At 38.7% G+C, this 21,580-nt stretch overlaps 1 protein-coding gene across 3 annotated transcripts in view; it reads left to right on the top strand.

Annotated features, from left to right (window-relative positions):
* CDK6 (cyclin dependent kinase 6) overlaps nt 1-21,580 on the top strand; it is a 130,915-nt gene that overhangs the window by 14,861 nt on the left and 94,474 nt on the right. For all 3 annotated transcript variants that reach the window (XM_084215032.1, XM_084215033.1, XM_084215031.1), the window contains exon 3: nt 16,740-16,875. In XM_084215032.1, coding sequence (XP_084071158.1) covers nt 16,740-16,875 — 136 coding nt within the window. The remainder of the gene's footprint in view (nt 1-16,739; nt 16,876-21,580) is intronic.

A 21,580-nucleotide genomic window follows, 5' to 3' on the forward strand; every position in this document is an offset into this window, starting at 1 on the left:
AAGAATTCATCCAACTCACCCTTGGTGCCCACACTGGAGTACAATGAATTGCTCTCTGGAAATGCTAATTTTGACTCTAGAGGGAGCCCAGGTGTACAGGCTTAAGTGGGGCCACGGGAGTCTCATGAGGTTTAACAATACCAAATACTGGTGCTGCACCTGGGTCGGGGCAACCGCCAGTATCAACAGAGGCTGGAGGATGAAGGGATTGAGGGCACGTCTTTGGAGAAGGACCTGAGGGTGCTGGTAGATGAAAGGCTGGACATGACCCATCCATGTGCACTCATAGCCCAGAAGGTCAAAAGTGTCCTGGGCTGCATCCAAAGCAGTGCGGCCATCAGGGTGAGGGAGGGGATTCTGCCCCTCTGCTGTGTTTTGGTGAGAGAGACCCCACCTGGAGCACGGCATCCATCTTTGGGGTCCCCAGCTCAAGAAGGACATAGACGTGTTGGAGCAAGTCCAGAGCAGGGCCACTGAGATGGTTAGAAGGATGGAGCACCTCCCTTGCGAGAGAAGAGAGAGATTTGTGTTTGTTCAGCCTAGAAAAAAGAAGGCTTTGGGATGATCTGCTTGGGTCCTTCCAGTACCTGAAGGGAGCTTACAAAAATGACAGAGGGGGACTTTTCATAAGGGCTTTTAGTGACAGAACAAGAGGAAGTGGCTTCAAACTGAAAGAGAGTGGGTTTAGATTAGATATTAGGAATTAGGTATTAGGAAAGATTAGATGTTAGGAATTTCTTCACTGTGACGGTAGGTGACTCATCAGAAAAGTGGTGGGTGCCCTATCCATGGATGTGTTCAAGGGCAGACTGAATGGAGCTGAGCAACCTGGAATAGTGAAGGGTGCATTGGTAGGGGTTTTGGAAGTAGATGATCTTTAAGGTCCCTTCCATCCCAAACCAGTTTATGATTCTTAATGTAGGGTGGCCACCCAACTGTAGCTTTCTCGATCTCATTGAGAATCATAATGCCAGTCAGTAAAGTTTGAAGGTGAAAAGTGGGAGTGCTAGTAGAGAGTTTGTGCAGTAAATAACAGATGTCACAAAATCAAATGGGAAATTATTTTGGGTGTAGTATAGAAATCAGAGGGTACTTGGACTACAAGACTAGATGGAAGACAAAATGAGTATTATTGGGGAAATTTTTTTTTAACCAAAGTCTATCATATGCAGAGTGTTGGTAAGAACTTGTACAAGGCACCTGTTTTTATCGCCTGGCAAAATATATGCACTTTCTGTAGTAGCAGAATGTGGGTCTCTGTGAAATTTACTGGCTTCAGACAGTCTGCTTCTAGTTTGTGTTTGGCATTAAAGTGCTAAAGGAAGCTGATAGTAGCTGGGATGAATGGGCATTACCTGCCAACCCTGCACCCAGTTTTAAGCTCCAGCTTAAAATTGGGTGCAGCCATTTTGGTCAAAAATCGTTAATGCTTTACAAGAGAAAAGGTAACTGATGATGTTTGTTGGAGATGGCCGCTCATGTGGTCTACAAGTAGTTTAAGGCACCTTTCAAAGCTTTCTCAGTTGTGGTTTCTCTTTTTGTCATTACTCTTCCTTCTGCCATACTGATCTCATACAGGATTTGCCACTAAGTGGGTTTATTATGTCATTATGAAAAAAATTTTGATGCTGCACATAGTTTCATTGCCTCAATTTAATTTTGGGCAAATTACACAATTGTACAATTGCAAATTGTTGGATAACTCTGGTGTCTAACTTACATTCCAGTCTGAATTATCCAAGACCTGAGTTTTTGTAAAGCAGCGGTGCCATACCTTTATCCCTTGGAATAATTTTGGGGAAATTTCTGTTTTTCCATAACTCAAAACATGTCATCCCACACTGCTCAGTAATAGCTTTCTAAATTAAAATCAGTCAATCAATACTGCTAAAAGATTCTTATCCATGATTTTATATGTGAAGTGTCTGTTTTATAATTTGGCATAACAGGCTTGAAAGCAATTTTGTTTATTATGGATCTACTAAAACAATATAGTAGTAGTAAAGTAAATAACTACTCTATTAAGCTGTTTGGATATGCATATTACACATGTGGAAAAGGAAAACTTTGAAAATGTCAAGATTTTACTCCATTCAACTTGAGAATTATTATTTTGTAACATGGATTAGGATTGTTAGACATTTATTGCCTGCACTTTAAAAATGTGTGAACAGTTTTCTTTTTTAAAGTTTAGAAAAAATGGAAAGGGGATAAGGGCAAGTCAGGGAAAAAACCATCCCAAAAGCTAATGGTTTTTAAAAAGTTGCATGATGTTGAAAATTGGAACATGGAACTGAAATGCCATCTCACTCTTAAGTATAATAAAATAATACATTTTATTTAATGTGTTCTGGAAAGAGTAAATATAAATTATAAATCTTAATGTCAGTGGCAAAGAGCCCAGGCATCTTTTGGCATCTATTGGCTTAACCTCACCTGGGCAGCAGGCAATTGAACAGGGAATGTCAATGTTTAAAAGCAGTACAATTAGTTTTTTTTAATAGATGGCTTTTTTCTCCTCTTGTTCACAGTGCAAATATGTTTTTAGGGGCTTTAGAGAATATTTAGGGTATGTGATTATGTATCTCCTTTAATATTTTTTCCCAATTTTTCAGATCTTGCAGAATTTACGATCACTTTAATCTTTCTTCTTTCAAGCATGAAATTGCCATCCCTTATCAGGATTAGTCACTCAGTTTGAGAACTCAGTCATCCCAGAGCACATCCTTTATACAAAAATATTGAAGTAACATTTGTCAGCTTTTAAATGGAGGCTTCTTTGAAAAGTCTGTTGAGTTCTTGAAATAAAACTAAAATTTTCTGAATGGACATGGATTATCATGGCTTTTCTAATATATTGATTGCTGTTATTTTCACAAGCCTGAAGAAATGCTCTTTTGCTTTGAAAGATCTAAATCCATGTCATTTCTCTGCCTTCCATGGTGAAATTGTGTGAACTGTACTGTGTTCAGATCCATAGTCATACACCATAAGTACTTGCATGCAGAGGCATCCACAGAAATAAAGACTACTGTGTCTAGCTGGATTTAGCAAAAAAAAAAGCTTTAGTTTGTATGTTTCTTCCAATGGACTTGAGACAGCTATTTGTCTGAAACATTTTCAGACATTTTGTCTGAAACATTTTCATAATCGAGATGTAGATTCTTAAATTAGAACATCTAGATGCCAGTTGTGATGTTTGAAAACTAAGATGCTTGCATGAAAAGTAGGTAAGGGAAATCACCAGATTGTTTTTCTTCACGGAAAGTCACTTCAATTCTGTGATAACTCAGAAAGCAGCTGAATGGACCTTTATAAAATGTGAACTAAGTCACTTCTAAGTGGAGACAGCTGGGGTCTATTTAATATCCTGTGTAAAATGGTAGAGGTCAGCTTCCTGGAATAACTTAGGAGTTTTATTTCACGAATATCCTACTGGTTCAGGGACCTGGGGTGATGGAAAGGCTCTCAAACTGAAGTGCGCCATAAGGAAAAGCTCCAGGGCTGGATCTTTCCTAGCTCTGCATTTGCTGTTGGAAGAATGGGAAGCATCTTGTGGCCTGCAGTATCTACACATTCTTGATGTAAATGTCTCTTGTGTGAGTGCTTATTAATGCAGGCAACTAGTCTCGGATTTTCTTCCAATCTTATATTGTGATTTAGGCTTTAGGATATTAATTGAAAATTACTGAGAAGTCATTGAGAATCTCTGAGACTTTGGATAACAAGTGATTCCCAAATGTACTGATTACCCTAAATACATAGATTATTTTGTAACTGGGGACATTTGTTCCTTAATCAATTAACTTATCTTGACAATTTTATGATTTTTTTTTCTCCAGGAAATTAATGGAGCCACATCTTTACTGTCTGTGGTCATACATTCCCTTAATGTGTTCCCTGTATCTATTCAATTTAATTAGTCCTTGAGTTTAGAATCTTATTTTATTTCCTGCCTCTTTCTATTCCATCATGTGTTGGACATGTCAGTGGAAAAAAAAATCTTTGCAGGCTAGTATCACTGGTAACTGTTCACTCACACAAAAGTTCAGAAGTTATATGATATAGCAGTTGATAAAATTGGTAGTTCAGTGACACCATAATTAAATACCTGTGGTGCAGTGACCCTGAAGATTCACATAAAAAATTCTTTTTTTCTGATTTTGTCTAGTATGATTACATTCTATTCATATTTGTGACAATTTGTTTTTTCCTTTACTGCTTTTTAAAGTTGATGATAAAGAGAAGCACTAAAGTAGAACAGGAGGAGTAAGTGTTTCTGTTAGATGGGAAAAAAGTGAAGATAAGGAAAAAAAAGTAGTGTGTCACTGGAATAGGCAGGCTGACCACAGGAAAGGCTTTCCTATACTGCGGTGGTTCTGTGGGGCTTGTATGGTGTGCACCATTGCCTGTTCAGTTAACTCTACAAAGGCTTATGACCATCAGCTGTGGTGTTTTTGTGCTGTTTCTCCCAAGAGAGGTAAATTGTGGAGTTTAGGGATGGAATATAGAAAATAATGAGGAGCAATTCCTTCAGCCCTCATTGTCCCTTGACTCATTCTTGAAATTACAATAATTATATTAATAAAACAATTCACTTATGGCTTAAAAAGGGTTAGAACAATTTCTGTCTCAGCCAATATTTATACTCTGAAGTGAGAAAGGTGGTTCCTGGTGTAGGGTATAGTGTAAGAGCAGGACAGACATAAAGCAATAATCCCTGGCAAGTTAAGGCTCTCACTGGCTTCTCTATGATCTTAAGTAATCCATGTCCACTGCTTTGTAAGTCCTTGCAGCATTTGCAAGCAGATGGGAGCCAGCCTTGCCTCACTCCCGGGCAGATGCCTCCCAGCTCCACTGATGCTGGGAGCTGGCTAGCGGCCATGAAGCCCTGCTAGCCCCCGGAGCCTCAGCCAGGGCTCCGCTGTGCTCAGGCTCCCTGGGCTCAGCCCAGACCCACGCCGTCCGCCTGGGCATCACGGAGCACACCCTGCTTTGGGGGCACCACCTGGGTACATGGGCCTTGTTTGCATTTGCCTTCCTGTAAAAATGTTTTAGCACTCCAGGAACCAGACCTTGTTTTGCCAGATTTATTACAGTTTGCTCATTTCTTTCAGAATTGTGAAAGGTGATGTATGCAAAACAATCAAAAAGCGGTTTTGCCATGTGTTTACATCTGATGTAAACTGTAATTTACAAAATGCTGAATTTCTTTCCAAACTACCCATACATTAAAATGTAAACCTTCATCTCATGCTGCTGAAAGACACCCCAAAAGAAATAGTTGCCTTTGCCCTGTAGTAATAAAACAGTCAAATAAAATTTATTGCCAGCTCAAATGCTACTAACACCTCATTTTCATTGCCAAACTCTTCAAATAATCTTTAATTTGTTTTCTTTTACATATGTGTGCAAGAGTTTAAAGGAAATACTTAAAGAGCTGTGTAGTCTGTAGAGTACTTCACTCCATGTGCGTCAGTCCTTAAATGGTTGGCTCACTGTGCCATGTAAATGGGCTAGAAAGGGAGGAAACATGTATCAGACATCTACCTTAAGAACTGGAGGATTACAGCACCTGAGAATCTTACAAAAATAGATATTTTTGGTTTACTTTACATGTGCTATGAATTAATTGGAAAAAAAAAAAAAGAGAGCTTTTTAGAAGAAATTGCAAGACAGACAAGGAGCTTGCATGGCTACGTTTGAATGGCCATGAATGGGAAAAAGACCACAATGGTGTCCAGCTCTTAAAACACTTGCAAGATGTAGTTCTGATGAAATGTGTAAGGAATTTGCATGGTAATGGAAAAAAGGATCCCTTTTTATGTATTGAGTGTTTAAGAGCAATTGCCCCCAGCTAAATTTATTAAGCCAGAAGAATCTTGTAAATTTCTATTGAAGAATTATTAGTCCCATTTGTTTCTGTTCTTCAGAACATGAATATTAAACTCAATCCTGCAAGTTTGTCACAGGTGAAACTCCCTTTCACATTAAAGGAAATTCTGGACCTGTGCCAAAGCCAGTTAAATAAATGTACCAACTTCATGAGGCCTAGGTAAAGGCTCTTGTATGTTGTGCTGTTTAGGATTGATGCTGGTCTTTGAGGGTTGAGTGGATAGGGCAGAGGTGGTTTTAGTGTCTTCTTTTTTTTGTTTTTGACTTGTCGTCCATTTTGTTTTAACTTCTACATGGAAGAATTTTTTAAAAATAACTTCAGAAATGAACTGAACAGAATCTGCATTCCCACCAAGGAAAAATGATCAGTTACATTCTTTCTGGGAAATAATAATATATTTTAAATTCAGTTAAATTGAAGCATCTATTCTAAATTAGTCATTTAGGCATCTTCCATAGCAAGCAAGGAGAGACAGTACCCTCCCCAGACTGATTTGGTCAACTTACTTCTTTCTCCTGGATAAATGAAGACCTACATGACCCATTCAAACTAAGCCCCAGTCACTGAGTAGCTCCATCGCAGGAGTTGTATCTCTTCCGTGGAAGCTGAGAGGAGAACCTGATCCTTCACAGGCTGTGCAGGGCTGTGGTGTAGGTGGATGGTGTTTGACCTGTCTGATGATGGCTAGCCAAAGACTGCTAGGTTCAATGGAGTTGATAGTTTTCTTACAAGCCTTAAATCTGCCTTCTGCTGAATCGTAGTACTTTGCAGTCCCATAGTTTTGATACTTTAGTTTTAGAATAAATATCCTTTCACACTTCACTTTTTCTCATAAGGTTATCTGTTAATCTGCCACTCGGTTTTTCTGTTACATCTGCAACTTAAAAAGAAGAGGGTTTATGTGCGGAGATCTGGCTTCCTCACAAAACCTGGTCAGATCCTGTTTCTTTTTCTTACCCATGTGGGCAGTTGCCTTTGTATTTTGATTTTTGGAAATCAGCTGAGTCCTGTTTACTTTTGGGCAGATGGGATGTTATTAGTAGCCTGTGAAGTAGTGGTGACAGGACACAGTACAGTGCCACTGCAAGGTTGCTTGAGTTCACTATGCTCCCTTCCAGGTTTTGCTGAAGTGCATGAGTAATTCTCTTTGTCTGAAGTTCATGGTGCTGCTGGCATCATGGCACTGTAGTCACTCTCCTTACCATGTGTATACAAAAAGGGCTGTGAACTGCATTTCTGTTTTTATGTGATCCAACCTCATGCAGAACAAATTTGTGGAAAGCAGCACACAAAGTGTAAGACACCTTTTGGATTTTTACTTGACTTAATCCTGAATGTGCCAACTGCATTCGCCACCTAACCACTTGTCTTGAAAGTGGGCAGATATGTCTGATCCATTCTCAGGAAATTTTGAGCAGTTCTAGTGAATCCATAAACAGGTTCTTTCAATAATTGTAGACATTTTTTAAAAGTTGTTTTCATGCAGTTTCAATATCTGGTGTCAAATTGGCTGTTTCCATTATTAAGATAACAATAACTATTCACGTGTATTGCTGTTTTCTAGTCCCCCAGGTTAAGACTGGGAAAACAACAATTCACAGTTTATTAATTTCAAAATTTAAGGACAAACAAATACTGTGATTAATGCCTTAGAATACATCATGATGATGGTCTCAGAGATGAATGGCCATATTCACGAATTGAGTACTTAAGGGTAACTAAAAAGTTAGGAAGCAGAGATTGTGGTACAAATAAGGATGCTGAAGTGCAAAAGGGGACCATGCACATTGGGCCCCAAGTTGTAGAGTTCTCACTGCATGGCTAAAAATCAGATAGGGGTTGAAATGGCAGACAGGGGTTTGCATTGCATTTGCAGTCCAGGTGATGACTGGCTGAGTATAAGAAAAGGGAAGATAGCCAGCAGATAAGGCAGATGAAGCTTTAGGTGATGTGTATACTTAAAGATCACCCAGGTGTTTTGCATGCTGCAGGTTAAGTGCAGCATAAGTTCTTTAGTAGCTCAGGGCTGGTGGATCATGCAAGGTCAAGGTCTATGACAGGTTTACTCTGCACACTGGTACTCTGGCTTCAAAAATGCATTCTTCTACTGACAGGTCTAAAAAAATGTAATTCAATACTACTCAAAGCTTGTGTTGCCAAGTCAACTGACCATGCTATCATAGCAATAAACAGATTAGTAGAAGTTTGCACCATATTTCCCAGTGATGTTGGTTTCATTCTCTTACCAAGGATCTCCTTTTTATAATGTCATTTAGAGAGACAATAACTTTTTATTTAAGAAATGGTACATAATAATAAACCCAAATATAAGCAAATGGGCATGAGAGTGAACCATGTACTGTTTTACTGTGTTTTACTCCTTCGTCTGCTAATTGCTTTCTGTTTAATACGTGGATATATAGCGTGCTACATTAAAAGGTCTATAGAATCCCTCAGTAATAGGATTCCCAGAATATATAAGAGCAACACAATCTAAATAATTTAAAAGAATTAATTTTGCTTTCTTATTAACATCTCTTTTTACTATCATATATGCTGTTTATTTACGTTGTGCATATATAGTATTGCCAACTTTAGCCAATTTAGCCTTTTGTTTTTCTCAAGGCTTTTTTTTTTCTTCTGTTTTGTGCTCTTTTGCTTTAGCAATAGAATTCATGGTATTGTTAAACTGTGGAAGTTTTCCCCTTCTAAAAGTCATGTCTTGATCTTCTTTGAGATAGACAAACTGTTTGGTCCCAATTCTACCTATGAAAAATAGAAATGTATTTTCTTACAAAGCTTTAATGTGTCACTGTCTCACAGATAATTACAACAATACTTGATGCCAGTAACAGAACCACAACACACTATTTTGCATCTATGGATCTGTCTCCCCTGCTCTTCACCATCACATTAGGCTTTGGACTCCGTTCAAGTGATGCCACTGCTGGTCCATCCTGGGAAGTGGTAGCAACATCATGATTGCTCAGGTGTATTGGCAGCCCTTAGCAAGGCCCCTTAGCTTGCTTTTTCAGTGTCTGACAGCTGGGCCCTTCAGAATTACTCTTAGGCAGGCTGCTTCTTTTCAGGTTGCTTGTATTCCCGAGGGCTTAGCCTACACTGGGTGGTTAATTAGGGCTCAAGCAGCACATGAGTTTTCAGTGCACCCACCATGATCCAGAATAACTGTGGCCATGGAGTAACCTGGAGGTCTTTCAGGAACAGCAGCCCCTGGGTTGATGTTAAGCATCAAAAGAGAGGACCTCTTCTGTCACCTTCTACAGTAGCTGCTTTGTTATTCTTAGGTTCTCCTATAAATGTATAAGAAGCAAGAGTTTGTACTCAAATTTGCATTGGAATTATATACAATTTTTAAAAAGCTGACTTAAATACCTCAGGAACTGCTGTGATATTGCAAGCTTTTATAAACCTATATGAGATTGTACAGAGTGTGGAACAGTACTTGGAAGTTGACTTTTTGCAATTAATATTTTTTTTTTGTGGAGTGAACGTTATTATTTCCTTTGTTATCTTTGATATGTTGGCATCATGATTAAATCTCATGTGTACATAGATTAGATTCTTAAACCACTGAAGAATGAATGATAATTTATACTGTTGTAAAGTATGAATTTTGAAGATGAGTTGTTTTCACTTAAACCTAGAAAAGTGATGCTCTTCTTAGATTTAGATCCTGTAGGTCTGTCACAAGAATGAATTCAAAATATAAACTGAAGTGTGAGTCTATAACAAGCAGTTTGTGAGCTACTGTAAAGACTGGATTTTGTTGTATTTCATCTTACACCATGTACAGCTGGAAGTCCAGAATACCATCTGAGCTCCTTTCATTTGAATTAAACAAAATCAATATTCAGGCATAAGTTTTACTTACATGTTGAGCAAGTTAGGGAATCTAAAAAGGAATACAGCTGAGGAAGGTGTTATAAAGAAAATCTAAAAAACAACAGATGCAAACACATTGCCAGTGAATGGGAGCATCTTTAATTTGTACTCTGAGCTGGAAGCTTACGGAAGCTTGCTGGAAGCTCACAGCACTGTATAGCAGCAGTGTACATGACTTGGAAAGGCAGCGTACATTTGCTTGTCGAAGGATCACATGAGAGCACTATGAATAGGTCAGACAGCTATTGCTGATCCTAAACAATCTGTCAACGACTGTCTTCATAACAGGCCATGTTATTTTTCTGATTCGGGGGTGACTTGGCGTGTCCCTGGCCTGCCCTGGGACAGAGTGTTTGGTAGGGCAGCACTCAGGCATGTGTTCAGGCACCACCCAGCTGGTATTTTCCCTCCGTATTGTCAAGGGCTCCCTGTGTGGCCAGTTTGGATAAAATCAGTTGCAGTGAGATTGTTCATGGACTGGTGAGGAATTAAGCATTTTAAACACTGGTGTACTGTAGGATAAGTCCTGAAGAGGAGTTCTGCAAGGCAGGATATAGTTTGAATTACAGAGTCTTACGAGATCCTTTTCTGGTCCTTGTCTCTTAAAGATAATCTCCCTCTGCAGAGAAGGTGAAAGAGAAATGTCGGTGTGAGGGCTGAAATAGTCATCGTGCTGCTGTAAACAAAGAAAGGTGCAGAGAACATCTTGTCAGGCCTATTTTTCCTTGGAGTAAAACTCTTTTAACAACTGCATATTTTAGTGGCTTGAGTGGCACACTGAGAAAACGTCCTTAGCCTTTTCATCTTTTGAGCACAAATCTTGGTTTCTGTTGAAAATGAAAACTGGTTTTGGTGGTTTCATTGGAGCAGACATTTGTCTGCATCACAAAACCATTCACTTTGGCACCAGAGCTCGTCATTGCTTGAGTGGGGCCCAGAGCAGGAGAGCAGGGGTGTTGCAGGTCAGGGCTGCAGTCGGGACTGAGCGTTGAACGCTTGCCCAGTCAGCCCACTCTATCGGACTTTAGCCAGTGCTATTTACTTCGCTTTCACGAGCATCTATTTCCCTCTGTCACTTTCTCTGTCTCTCTTCCTCATGCACACTTAAAGAACAAAAACCTCTTTTATACAGCTAAGCATTTTAAATAATTTTTCCAAGTCAGAAAGGGAGAGAGACTGGAAAAAATTACAGCACAAAGCTCAGCTTGCAGATGAACGATTGCCTTGTCATCCTAATGTCCCCCTTCCTTTCCTTAAACCTCACTAGTGAGTGGGCTGTAAGCAACAGTGTTGGCTGGGCTTTGCTGGAGTGAGTGTCCAGAGCAGGACTTTCTGCTGCCTTTCTTTCATTGTACAGTTGCTTCTCCGCAGTAGCTCTTTCTGCTCTGTGCACAGCAGATAATGAACTAGTGACTTCAGAGTTGAAAACATCTATATACAGAACATCTGCTTGTCCTAGATAAATTAATTGATTTTACCAGATGTTAAGTTCTGCCTTTACTGCTGTTTGCCTGAAAGAGATTTCTCCTGGAGACAAAAGGTAATCCTACTACTCTTCCCTGGAAGGGTAGCAAAGCAGGAGAAATGTTCACAAACTCCAAGAACCCAGTAGAAAGTAGAGAAAAAGGATTTAAGACATAAAGTTGCCGTGAACACTATAGACATACCCCAGATTAATTAATCAAGTTTGGCTCTGGGCATCTGACTTGTTGCAGGATGGAGCTGACTCTGGGCTTGATGGCCGTGCTGCAGTCAGGGCTGTGCCCTCGTGCTGGGGCTTTCCAGTGCCAAGGTGGTTCTGTTGGTGCAGTCAGAGTCTTTGTTATGTTGCAGTCCACTGTGGAGCCATACCTTAAGCAGTGATATACATTGGGGCCGCTGCAGCTGGAGTTACAAGTACATTGTGAAGCTCTTGGAGACCCCATGGGCCTCTGAAAATGGAACTTCGGTCTTGCATTACTATGTGGTTCTACAGATGTTATACCAGGAAAAATGCCATTTAAGTACTTTGAATTTAGTGGCCTCTTCCTCTGCATGTGCACTTTTTTCCCATCAAAAGGTGTTTTCCTAAAACTCCTTTGAGCAAGAAAACTCTACATCTGAAATACCAGCTTTCAGAGGCCTGGAAAAGTGGGTGATTGCTGATTAAAATGAGACAAAGCAATATGTCCTGAACAGAGGTAAAGTACTCTGTCATATGTTTCAGAGTGGGAAACTCTATTTCCTGTTTTGCTGCGTGGGACTTGGTTCTCCTAATACACATGTTCCACTCCAGTCGCCCAGCTATTGTCTTCTTCATCTGAAAGATGACCCCTTTGTTCCAATACTTTGGGTATTTGTGATTCCAAGTAGAGACTAGTTTCTGTCAGCAGTCTTTTTTGCATCAAAATCAAGAAAGGAAAAGGTAGCTAATGTTAAAAGTAGGGGTAAAACTGTTTTTTTTCAGGAGTACCTAGTTTATGAAGTTGGGGTGTACAAAGGGCTTGCTGCTGAGTGACTTCTTGAGAACACAGGAGTCTGAGACTGCTGCTAAAATTTGGACTAAAAGGATGACCGACTGTCATTCTTCAAGACTTCTAGGTATGAGAGGTGGAAATTTTCTGTGCTTATGAACTTCCAGGATTAACCTGAGCCAAAGGCAGTAAAAGCAGAATTTGCTCAGGTCCTCCTCCTCTTATTTGTCAATAAACCTTAGTCATGGCCTATGATAGTCTTGGTATCCCCATCTTGTGGTGCTTACATAAGCACTGTCAACACACAAGTTCTGTGCTGGTTTTCTGTCATGCAGATAAATACCTTTCAGTGTTAGGTTGAGGCCACCAAACTCTTTTCATCTGTGTATTTGCTCAGACTTGTGAAATCTTAAAACTGTAGCATATTATTATGCCACTGTTTACGTAACCACAGTCTTCTAAAGCATTTCTCCTACGCATAAATCAAAGGCTCCAATTCTCTCCCTCTGTTATGCATAAGCTAGGAAGTAACTCTTTTGAGGATGACACTGTTCTGAAGAAAATTAAAGTAATTCCATGTTATTAGAAATCTTTAGGAGGTGAGGACTGGTTTTGTTCAATGCTGTGAGTGACCGTACAGGAATACCTATGTGTTCATGTTGGCTTAGTCCTACTGCAGAAAAATAACAGTAAGCCCTTGGACGCATTGGCAGCAAGTATCTAATTCTTGGTCTTCTTTTGACTATGATCCAGTTAATTTTCCAAATGTACCTACTCATCTGTTTGACAGTAGCCAAGAGAAATTATGTCCTACATTTTTTTCACGTCTTACAGTCAGATCTGTCTTTCGGTATTTCTTGCAGGTGTCTTGGGCTGATCTCCATCACTGTTATCTCAGTTTGCTCTGGAAAAAATGTTTATGCTACTTGAAAGGGGGAAACTTCATAGCAATTCTCAGATCATCTCAAAAGCAAATCTAGTAACATTTAGGGACTTTCTGGGATCAGTTACAATCTACCACTCAGTAGGTGCAATAGTTTTCAAAGTAATAACTGTCTTTCCTTTAAAGGCATTAGGTATTTTTATTATGAAATGAAAGTGAGCTGGGGTTGCATTTGTCAGATTTTATGTTGTAAGAAGCTATGGAGACTTCAAGGAGCATCATCTGGTTTTCTGCATGCAAAAATTGCCAAAGTATTTTTGTAGGAAGGTGGGTATTCTGCTGGATTATAGGAAGATCCAATAGGCATTAAACGCATAAAATAAAAGAGACAGAGATTTTTAGCTGATAAGCTCCTGCTTTAGTACAATTAATTTGAAAAAATGTGTGCATTAAAACCCAGGTTCTCTGTTAATATCTCTTCAGCAGTGTTCCAGCTCAGATGGATGTTGGGCAGTGTATGACTCCCAGCCAAACATCTTGTTAATTGCTTGCAGGATTTCCCATAGCGGATCTTACTTTAATCAAATAATTCAAACGTTTCTTTTGTAAGTACAATAGAAGGGCAGGGCTTGTGTTTACAAAGTATTCAGTATGGAAATCCTGTATTAATTGAGGTACATTTACTTCACTTAGGACAGTGTCCACACAGTAACTCTTTAAATAAAAGGCCTTTTGCTGTTGCCTATTCCAGAGAGGCAGTCACGTGCAATGTAATGCGTCACATACAAAAAATCATGAGGAAATGGCTTCAGAGATGTGCAATGTAGGCAGCAGAGATGTTCCTAATTAACAAAGACAATTTTATTGGTGATATTCTCACAGTGAATGTAAGAGAGTATTAATTTATAAAAAGTAGTTTTATCCCTGTGGAAACTACTAAATAAAGGGGCTGTGTCTTTCTCAATCTATTTCAAGAACAATTAGCAGGAACAATGCCATATGTTGTTTTTTTTGTAATATCATGGATTAATGTAACCTGTGATTTGAATTACTATCTTATTAAGGTAGCAGCTGTATTTTCTGTGAGTAAACATAATGTATTTGTACCCAGCCCAGTGCAGAATCTGAAGTTTTTATGATTAACAGTAAAGCATTTAGAGTTTCACAGAAAGAGTATATGGAAAGGAAAGATAATAATGACACTTGGTGATAGTATTATTACTCAGTAAAAGGAAACCAGAATTGTGCTTCCTTGAGTTCCTTATTCTGCTGTGTCAGAAAATGCCAGAATCAAAATAACCCACATGCAGAAGAATTAACAGAGTCAACATTTTCCTCCTCAGTGAGTTGGAAATTACATGTTGCTTCTAAGTTTAATACAGTGAAATCTTTTTTCCTTTTTTTCTTTAATTATAACTCTACTATACTTGAAAATATGGGGGTTTTGCCAGTGTATTAAATACCTGGCAAAAGGGGTGTTCTAGAACATTTTAGGTGAATGTAGGTCAACAGAAAGGAATCATACAGTTGGAAGTATTTTCCAGTGTTTATGTTCAGATGTTGAGACCTGTCTGGCTCCTCTCTATTTGCATGTGTTGGGATTATAGGCAGTCCGGCTACATTCCACGTTGATTTATATAAATATATTGCAGATTATTAACCTCCAGCCAAATACCAGTAAATTTCACTTTTCAGGAAGGTTTGTGACTTTTCACAAAACTTATTTACCATGTACAGGACGTACACCCCATTGAGAGAATCTTAGAGAACGGTATCTGTCATTACGAGAAATGTGCAAACACATTTTCTCTTACAGTCACTGTGTTACCATAATAATTAATGTTTTTTTATTCAGATTATGATTACAGATTACATACAGATTAGTCTTCAAGTAGAGATAGAGTGACAGTCTTATTATCATATTCTGGAACTCTGATTCCTAATCCATTACTCTCTGAAAAGCTTCCTTAACCTAAAATGAATGTGCATGTATGCATTTTCAAAATATGGTAACTAATAAACATTATTTCAGTGTCAGACCAATGATTATTTAGGAAATGCTGTCAAATGAGAGCACAGCCTTACTATGCTAAAAGTCAAGTGAAAAATACTGCTCTCTTAAACTCACATTACATTCTTCCCCAGTGGTTATGCCAATTCTAGTGTTTCCTTCTCTTGTGCAATACATTGAGATTTAAGGTAAGAAGTAAAACCTCAGTGCAAGATCTCACATACATCTTGCCCTTGTCTGTTTGTCAGATGTCCTCTGGGAAAAGAAGGGACTCCCAAGGCTTTGTGTGTGATCAGTTGTCTTCAAATCCTGCATATAAAGCCTTTAGTCCTTGAACAAACAACAGAAATATTACTGGATAACATTACCAGAAGTCCTGCACTTCTTAATTTTAATAAAGTCATTCTAAGGAAGAGTATGAAAGATAAAAGTAATACACCAGCATCACTGATACGATGTTGTAAAAACTAAGCCATAGTATCAACACTAGTTTGGTCTATTGTCAGTGAGAGATTCTTCAGTTTAACTGTCTAGACCTTTTTCTCAGTAACTTCATTCATTTTTTAAATCTACTGTCACCTAGTAAAAGTAGTGATTAATTTTTCTGCCTCACCTCTGATCTTGTAATATAAATGAATAAGCACATTAGTAAAGTATATGAGCAGGGAAGAAATGTCCTTCTTGCTGTTTAGATGGTTTTCTATTAGGATTTTGTAGAAGTGGGACTTGAAGAAGGATAGTGAAAATCACTGGTATGAATATAGGTGTGAAGCACAGAAGGATGGGCAGATGTTTTTGAAAAAGGTAAAACAGTGGTTAAGGCTGGCATGGTAGATGGAGAGGATGAGAGAAATCCTACTTAAAAAGAGAAAACAATAGAAGGTAGAGTAATCAGACAGGAATGTGGTATCATGAAGAGCTATGTCGATTAGTTTGGTGTTGTGCAACAAGGTGAAATGATAAAGAAGTTCCAGTAAAAGAATGACCAAAAATGATGAAAGAAGTAGTGACATCTTGTGCACAAAGCTTTTTTTCAAACAGTATGCTGATTCTGGAGGTATTCCTTGTGTCCAGGAATTTGCAAGAGGGATCAGTGATAAAATTACGTTTCTGCTGAAGGAGATCTAATTATAAAGCTGTGTAATGATATACATGGGAATTCTGTGGAAAGAAACTGAAGGTGCATGCAAACCCTGTTATGTATCTTTCGAAAATATTTCCAGCTTTTTTTTTTTTTATAGTGATTATAAATACTGGAGCCTAGAATGTGTATGAGTGTCACATAATTTTCTGTAGTAACTCAGGTTGCTGTCAAAAAAAAAAATTATTTTCATGTAATTATTTTACATTTAACAGCTGATGAGTTCTTAATAATTAATCCTATTTCAGAATTCACAAATGAGAGACTGAGATGGTAATTTTGATGTATTAGCTGTTATGTGATGAATGAAGAACTCAAAGATGGTTCTGCCTTTGGAAGGCTCTTTTCCATTCTGTATACTGTAAGAAATTTAAATAGACATGCTTGAGATGCAATGTACATCTGTACTGGTTCCTGTATACTTACCTCTTCTGTTGTTTTCCTCTTCTCAGATTGTTTGATGTGTGCACCGTGTCACGAACAGACAGAGAGACCAAGTTAACATTAGTGTTTGAACATGTGGATCAAGACTTGACTACTTACTTGGATAAAGTTCCAGAGCCTGGAGTGCCTACTGAAACTATAAAGGTATTTAAGGAGAAAGATTTTAGGAGATAGTATTTCAGAGATGCATCAGACAAACTGTGTTGTGATCCCAGAGGATTTTGTTGCATCAAAATTTAGTAGTGCCCAGCTTGGGACATGAACTGCAGCACAAAGTAACAGATACCATCTCTTTGTGAAAATGCTGCACTTATGATTTTATTCCTCTTTCAGAGTTCCAAATTTACTGAATCTCTACTTTTGTACCAAATGTAGCATTCAAGCACAGGAAGGAGAGGGACCTGTTGGAGCAGGTTCAGAGCAGGGTCACCAAGTTGATTAGAGGGATGGAGCTCTTATGAGGAAAGGCTGAGAGAATTGGGATTGTTCAGCCTAAAAAAGAGAAGGCTTAAGAAGTGACTTAATTGCAGCCTTCCAGTACCTGAAGGGAGCCTACAAAAAATAGGGAGAGAGACTATTTACAGAAGCATGTAGTGACAGGAAAAGGGGGAGTGGTTTAAAACTGAAAGAGTATGTTTAGATTAGATATTAGGGAGGAATTCTTTACTGTGAGAGTGGTGAGGCACTGGAACAAGTTGCCCAGGGAAGTCATGGCTGCCCCACCCCTGGGGGTGTTCAAGGACAGGTTGGATGGAGCTCTGAGCTACCTGGTCTAGTGAAAGGTGTCCCTGTGCATGGCAGTGGGATTTTCAAGGTGTTTCCCAATAACACTAATGCCATTCTGTGATTCCATGATTCTGTGAAATCATGAAGAAAGACCTTTGCCTCCAGCTGCAGGCAGATGATTCTCTTATTGTTTAGGCAGAGACTACTTGAACCTTCCCTTAAAGGTGACGTGTTGGATGTTGCTAGAATGGATAAAATAAATCCTGTACTCCTTATCCCTTTTCCTTTGCCTTTTATTTCCCCAAGAGAATACTTTTGCTTTATGTCCTTCTTCCCAGGAGAGTTTGTGTACATTCTGAGAGCAAGAAATGTTCAATGTGTGCCTGTGGTGCACTCTGCAGAGGATGGGCTGAAGGGTGGGGAGAGTCATGACCAGTTGTTACAGAAGCTGGGAAGGGTCTCAGGAACTGGGAGGACAATAATGAAGTTTTGTTGCCATGTTATTTCATATTCTACATCTGTAAGGGAGGACCCCTACCTAGGATAGGATGTGCCTGTGTTATTGTTATTAAAATGCACATACCAACTCCTCTGCTTGTCTGGGAATTTCACAGCAAAGTGCCATGTTGAGTATCATAGATTGAGGTGTTTGACAAAAAGTTTATACCTGGGAAGAGGGATTGATGTTGCTGCATTTTGACTGTGTCTGTTTAACATTTCTTTTGATTTTTTTTTTTTTCATTTTTGTGAGGAGAAATAATTTATGTTTCAGACATGCATTATCTTTCACTTGTATAAATACATTCTGGAAATATGTTGTGTCATCTTAGTCTGGCAAAAGTCCCCAGGGAGGAAAAGAAAACATGAAAACTATTGAAAATTTAATTGTTTTAATAACTCCTTTAACATTTCGAACTTAAGAGGTGTTTGATCTTTCAGTAAAATTAGAACTAAAGTGGATAAAGATCTATTCACTGGTGTCAAAGTCACATATGTATAATATCAGTCAGTTCCAGCAACCATGTTTTTAACCAAACGTAGTGGATAAAATAAAATTTTTGAAAAATGGATACAGCTTTGATTCAGTCAGAAGACTGGAATGTACATATTCTATTGTAAGACTATTTTATTATAATGCTGTTAAGGTTCTATTTTCCTCCTAGGACTTTGAAGCTACTTACATGAACTGTATTTCAACTTAACTAACATTGTGAAAATAAGATGCAAGGTGACTGGCATATTATTTAACTAAATATATTGAAATTGATGGAAACTGAAAGACCAAGCCTCTGAAATCTCAGTTTGAAGTATCTTTTGATCTATGTTTCGTTTAAAGGAAATACAAGACAGGAGCACTGTACTAAAGTATTTGTGATTTTCAAAATTCTGTTCTGAAATTGCACTATGAGACTGTCAAATATATGTTTGAATATACATTTAATGGGGATTTTATTCTGATGAAGGAAGTCATTGTGCTTACATTCAAAAAGCACTGTTCTGCATATATGGTTTACTAGTTAACCCAGTTGCTATATCTGAGAGTTTGGCATAATAAAGTAGAAAAGCCACACGGGAACAAAGAGGAGCAATTTTGGTCTTTTATGTACAGTGCAAGTTCCACTGCAACCAGTGAAATTAGTGACTGTAAAATTCAGCTTGTGGTACATAATCACTTTTTAAATGGGTGAGGAAAAATGTAAAATTGCTGTTTACGTGGTCATCGCTGTTGATTTCAACATTTTCACAGTAGCTGATGTGTTTTTTCTTGAATCCTGTTTGGCACAGGAAAAGAGAGGGATTCAGTTAACTTAAGTTGCACCCTGTTGCTTCATGTTTATGTCAAAATATCCAGTTTATGGAGGTGCTTTCCCTGATAGTCAGGGCTGATCACATGAGGAAGGTCTCAAGGCTTATTTTTAGTATATTTCAATAACTTCATAATTATAAAATCTTCATGGATATTCCTGACAGAAACTGAAGCAAAACATACTTTTCCTGGCTGCAGGGAAATACTACAATTTTGTAGCAGCTGAGCATTTAACCCAGAGTACATACATCGTTAAATGACTAATCTGACTTTTTATAGTTTGGCTTTTGAGGTTAATATGGATTTGTACTTCATTTATTTTCCAGAATTGCGGACAATTTGTGTAGAGTATTTCCCCTCACCGCCAGCACAGTACAAAACAACTGCCAGTATTGTAAGACCATCTGTTAAAGTTCTGTGTGTGTCAGCAGCACAGAAGTGCCAAATGAGCCAAGCTCTCGATAGCTTGAAGTTGAAGGATCTAATATACCTCTTTGGCACCCTGGTGTAAAATCAACAGTTGTTAGTGGACCTTGAATGACATAAAATTACTTTGAGAGAAGTATCAGCCCCAAAAGATCTTTTTTGTGTAAATTGACTACCATCATTACATAACATTTAGGGAAGGGAGGCTCAGCTTCTGCTGGTTTGGGGCATGCTGGGGTTTTTGGTTACCACCTGTCAAGAAATAAAAGTGAAACCAGTACCATTTTAAGAACTTTCTTTATGTTTTGCAGGCAATCGTCAGACTGTAGCAGTTCAGAGAAATGAGCCATATTGATCATTCAAACACAGCTAGAGCTTTTGTCTTAATGCTGCTCAATAATGCCTTTCTAATGCCTAAGTCCCTGCAGTAGGAGTCACCCCGCAGAGGGTGTTTTGGGAAGATACAGACAGGTGTCCATAACACTATAGAAGAGAGGTAGTTTTCCTGTAAGACATTGTGGGAATACACACCCAGGATCTAGAGCAGACATGCTCACTCCCCCTTTCTGTCACCTGGAGTGTGAATGCTCTCATCTATTTCTGTGGCTCTGGCTTCTGAGTTCTAGGTTATTCTGGACAGAGGTTTTAAATCTATTCTGCTGAAGCCCTTTCATTATTATTTGATCGAGTCTGCTTTGAGCTAGAGGGATGGTGAACACTACTCCAAATACTTGTGGACATAGTGTTCACTTTTGAAAGAGAACTATATTCAGTCTTTAAGCTACTTAATTAGCCTTTGTAACTGCTGTATTCTAGTCACACTCACACTTGCTGGCTTCCTCTGTCAGACCTGATTAATACATGTTCCATATGGCATGAATCAGAATCAGCAACGACAACATCTTCCTTCTTTCCTCTCTACCCATCATCTCCTCCCTGATTTTCTTCCTGGGGTGTACTCTTTAACTTTAGGGCAATTTATGTGGAAATTCAAGGTATGAGTTCAGCTTCCTTTGGACACGGCTGTTAGTCATGCACAGGTCTTTGGTAACGTTAATGTTCTTAGCAGTTGAGCCTCCAAGAGCCTTGGCTCATTAGGAACTTTTGTTAGTTGACATAAAGGTAGTGGAAGTAGGAATGACACATATGCCACAGAACCATGATTTCCTTTTAAACAGTTAACAGACCACTAAAGCATTTTGATGTCTTAGCCTTTGGGACTGAAGCATGTTTAAACTGCGTGGTCACATTTCGTTCTGATGCTTATAAGACTGGCATGGGTTTTTTTTGCTCCTAAGTAATTTTGATATGGGTATGGTTGTTTATAACACTAACTACATTTTTCATGTAGAAATCATGCATCTGCAACCAAGATGGTGTTTATTGATTTAAGATACTGCAATGCATTTACTAATACTTAGCTTTAAATTAATCTATGCATGTAATGGCTTTGTATGTAAAACTGTGCATTAAGTGATTACAGAATGATTCTTTGGCGTTCCTTCCAGTCATCTTGTGCTGCAGACCAAACAGTCTGTAAAAGTGGAAGGGGACAACAAACTTTTACTGAGGTTCTTTAATTTTAGTAATGAATAAAGTTAACTTTGTGAGGTAATGTCATTATAAGTAGACTTGTGGCTTCTTGCAATAGTTTTCTTATAGAAATGCAGAATTTAGGCTATATGTGCTAAGTGGGCTGTGCATGTTTCAGTCTGATAGTCAGCAGAGGAGGGAACAAAACAAAGGTTTCCACTACAGCAGGTGCACATGTTGTCTATCGTGGAATAGTGCAAAAGCTGGGAATGTCTTTCTGCTCAGGTCTGTGATTCATGAATTTTCATGGTATTCCCTCCAGCCCTGAACAGGGCAGCCAAATCACAGAGTGAAGAG

Source organism: Fringilla coelebs, assembly GCF_963513975.1.
Source record: "Fringilla coelebs genome assembly, chromosome: 1".
Classification (NCBI taxonomy): Eukaryota; Metazoa; Chordata; class Aves; order Passeriformes; family Fringillidae; genus Fringilla; species Fringilla coelebs.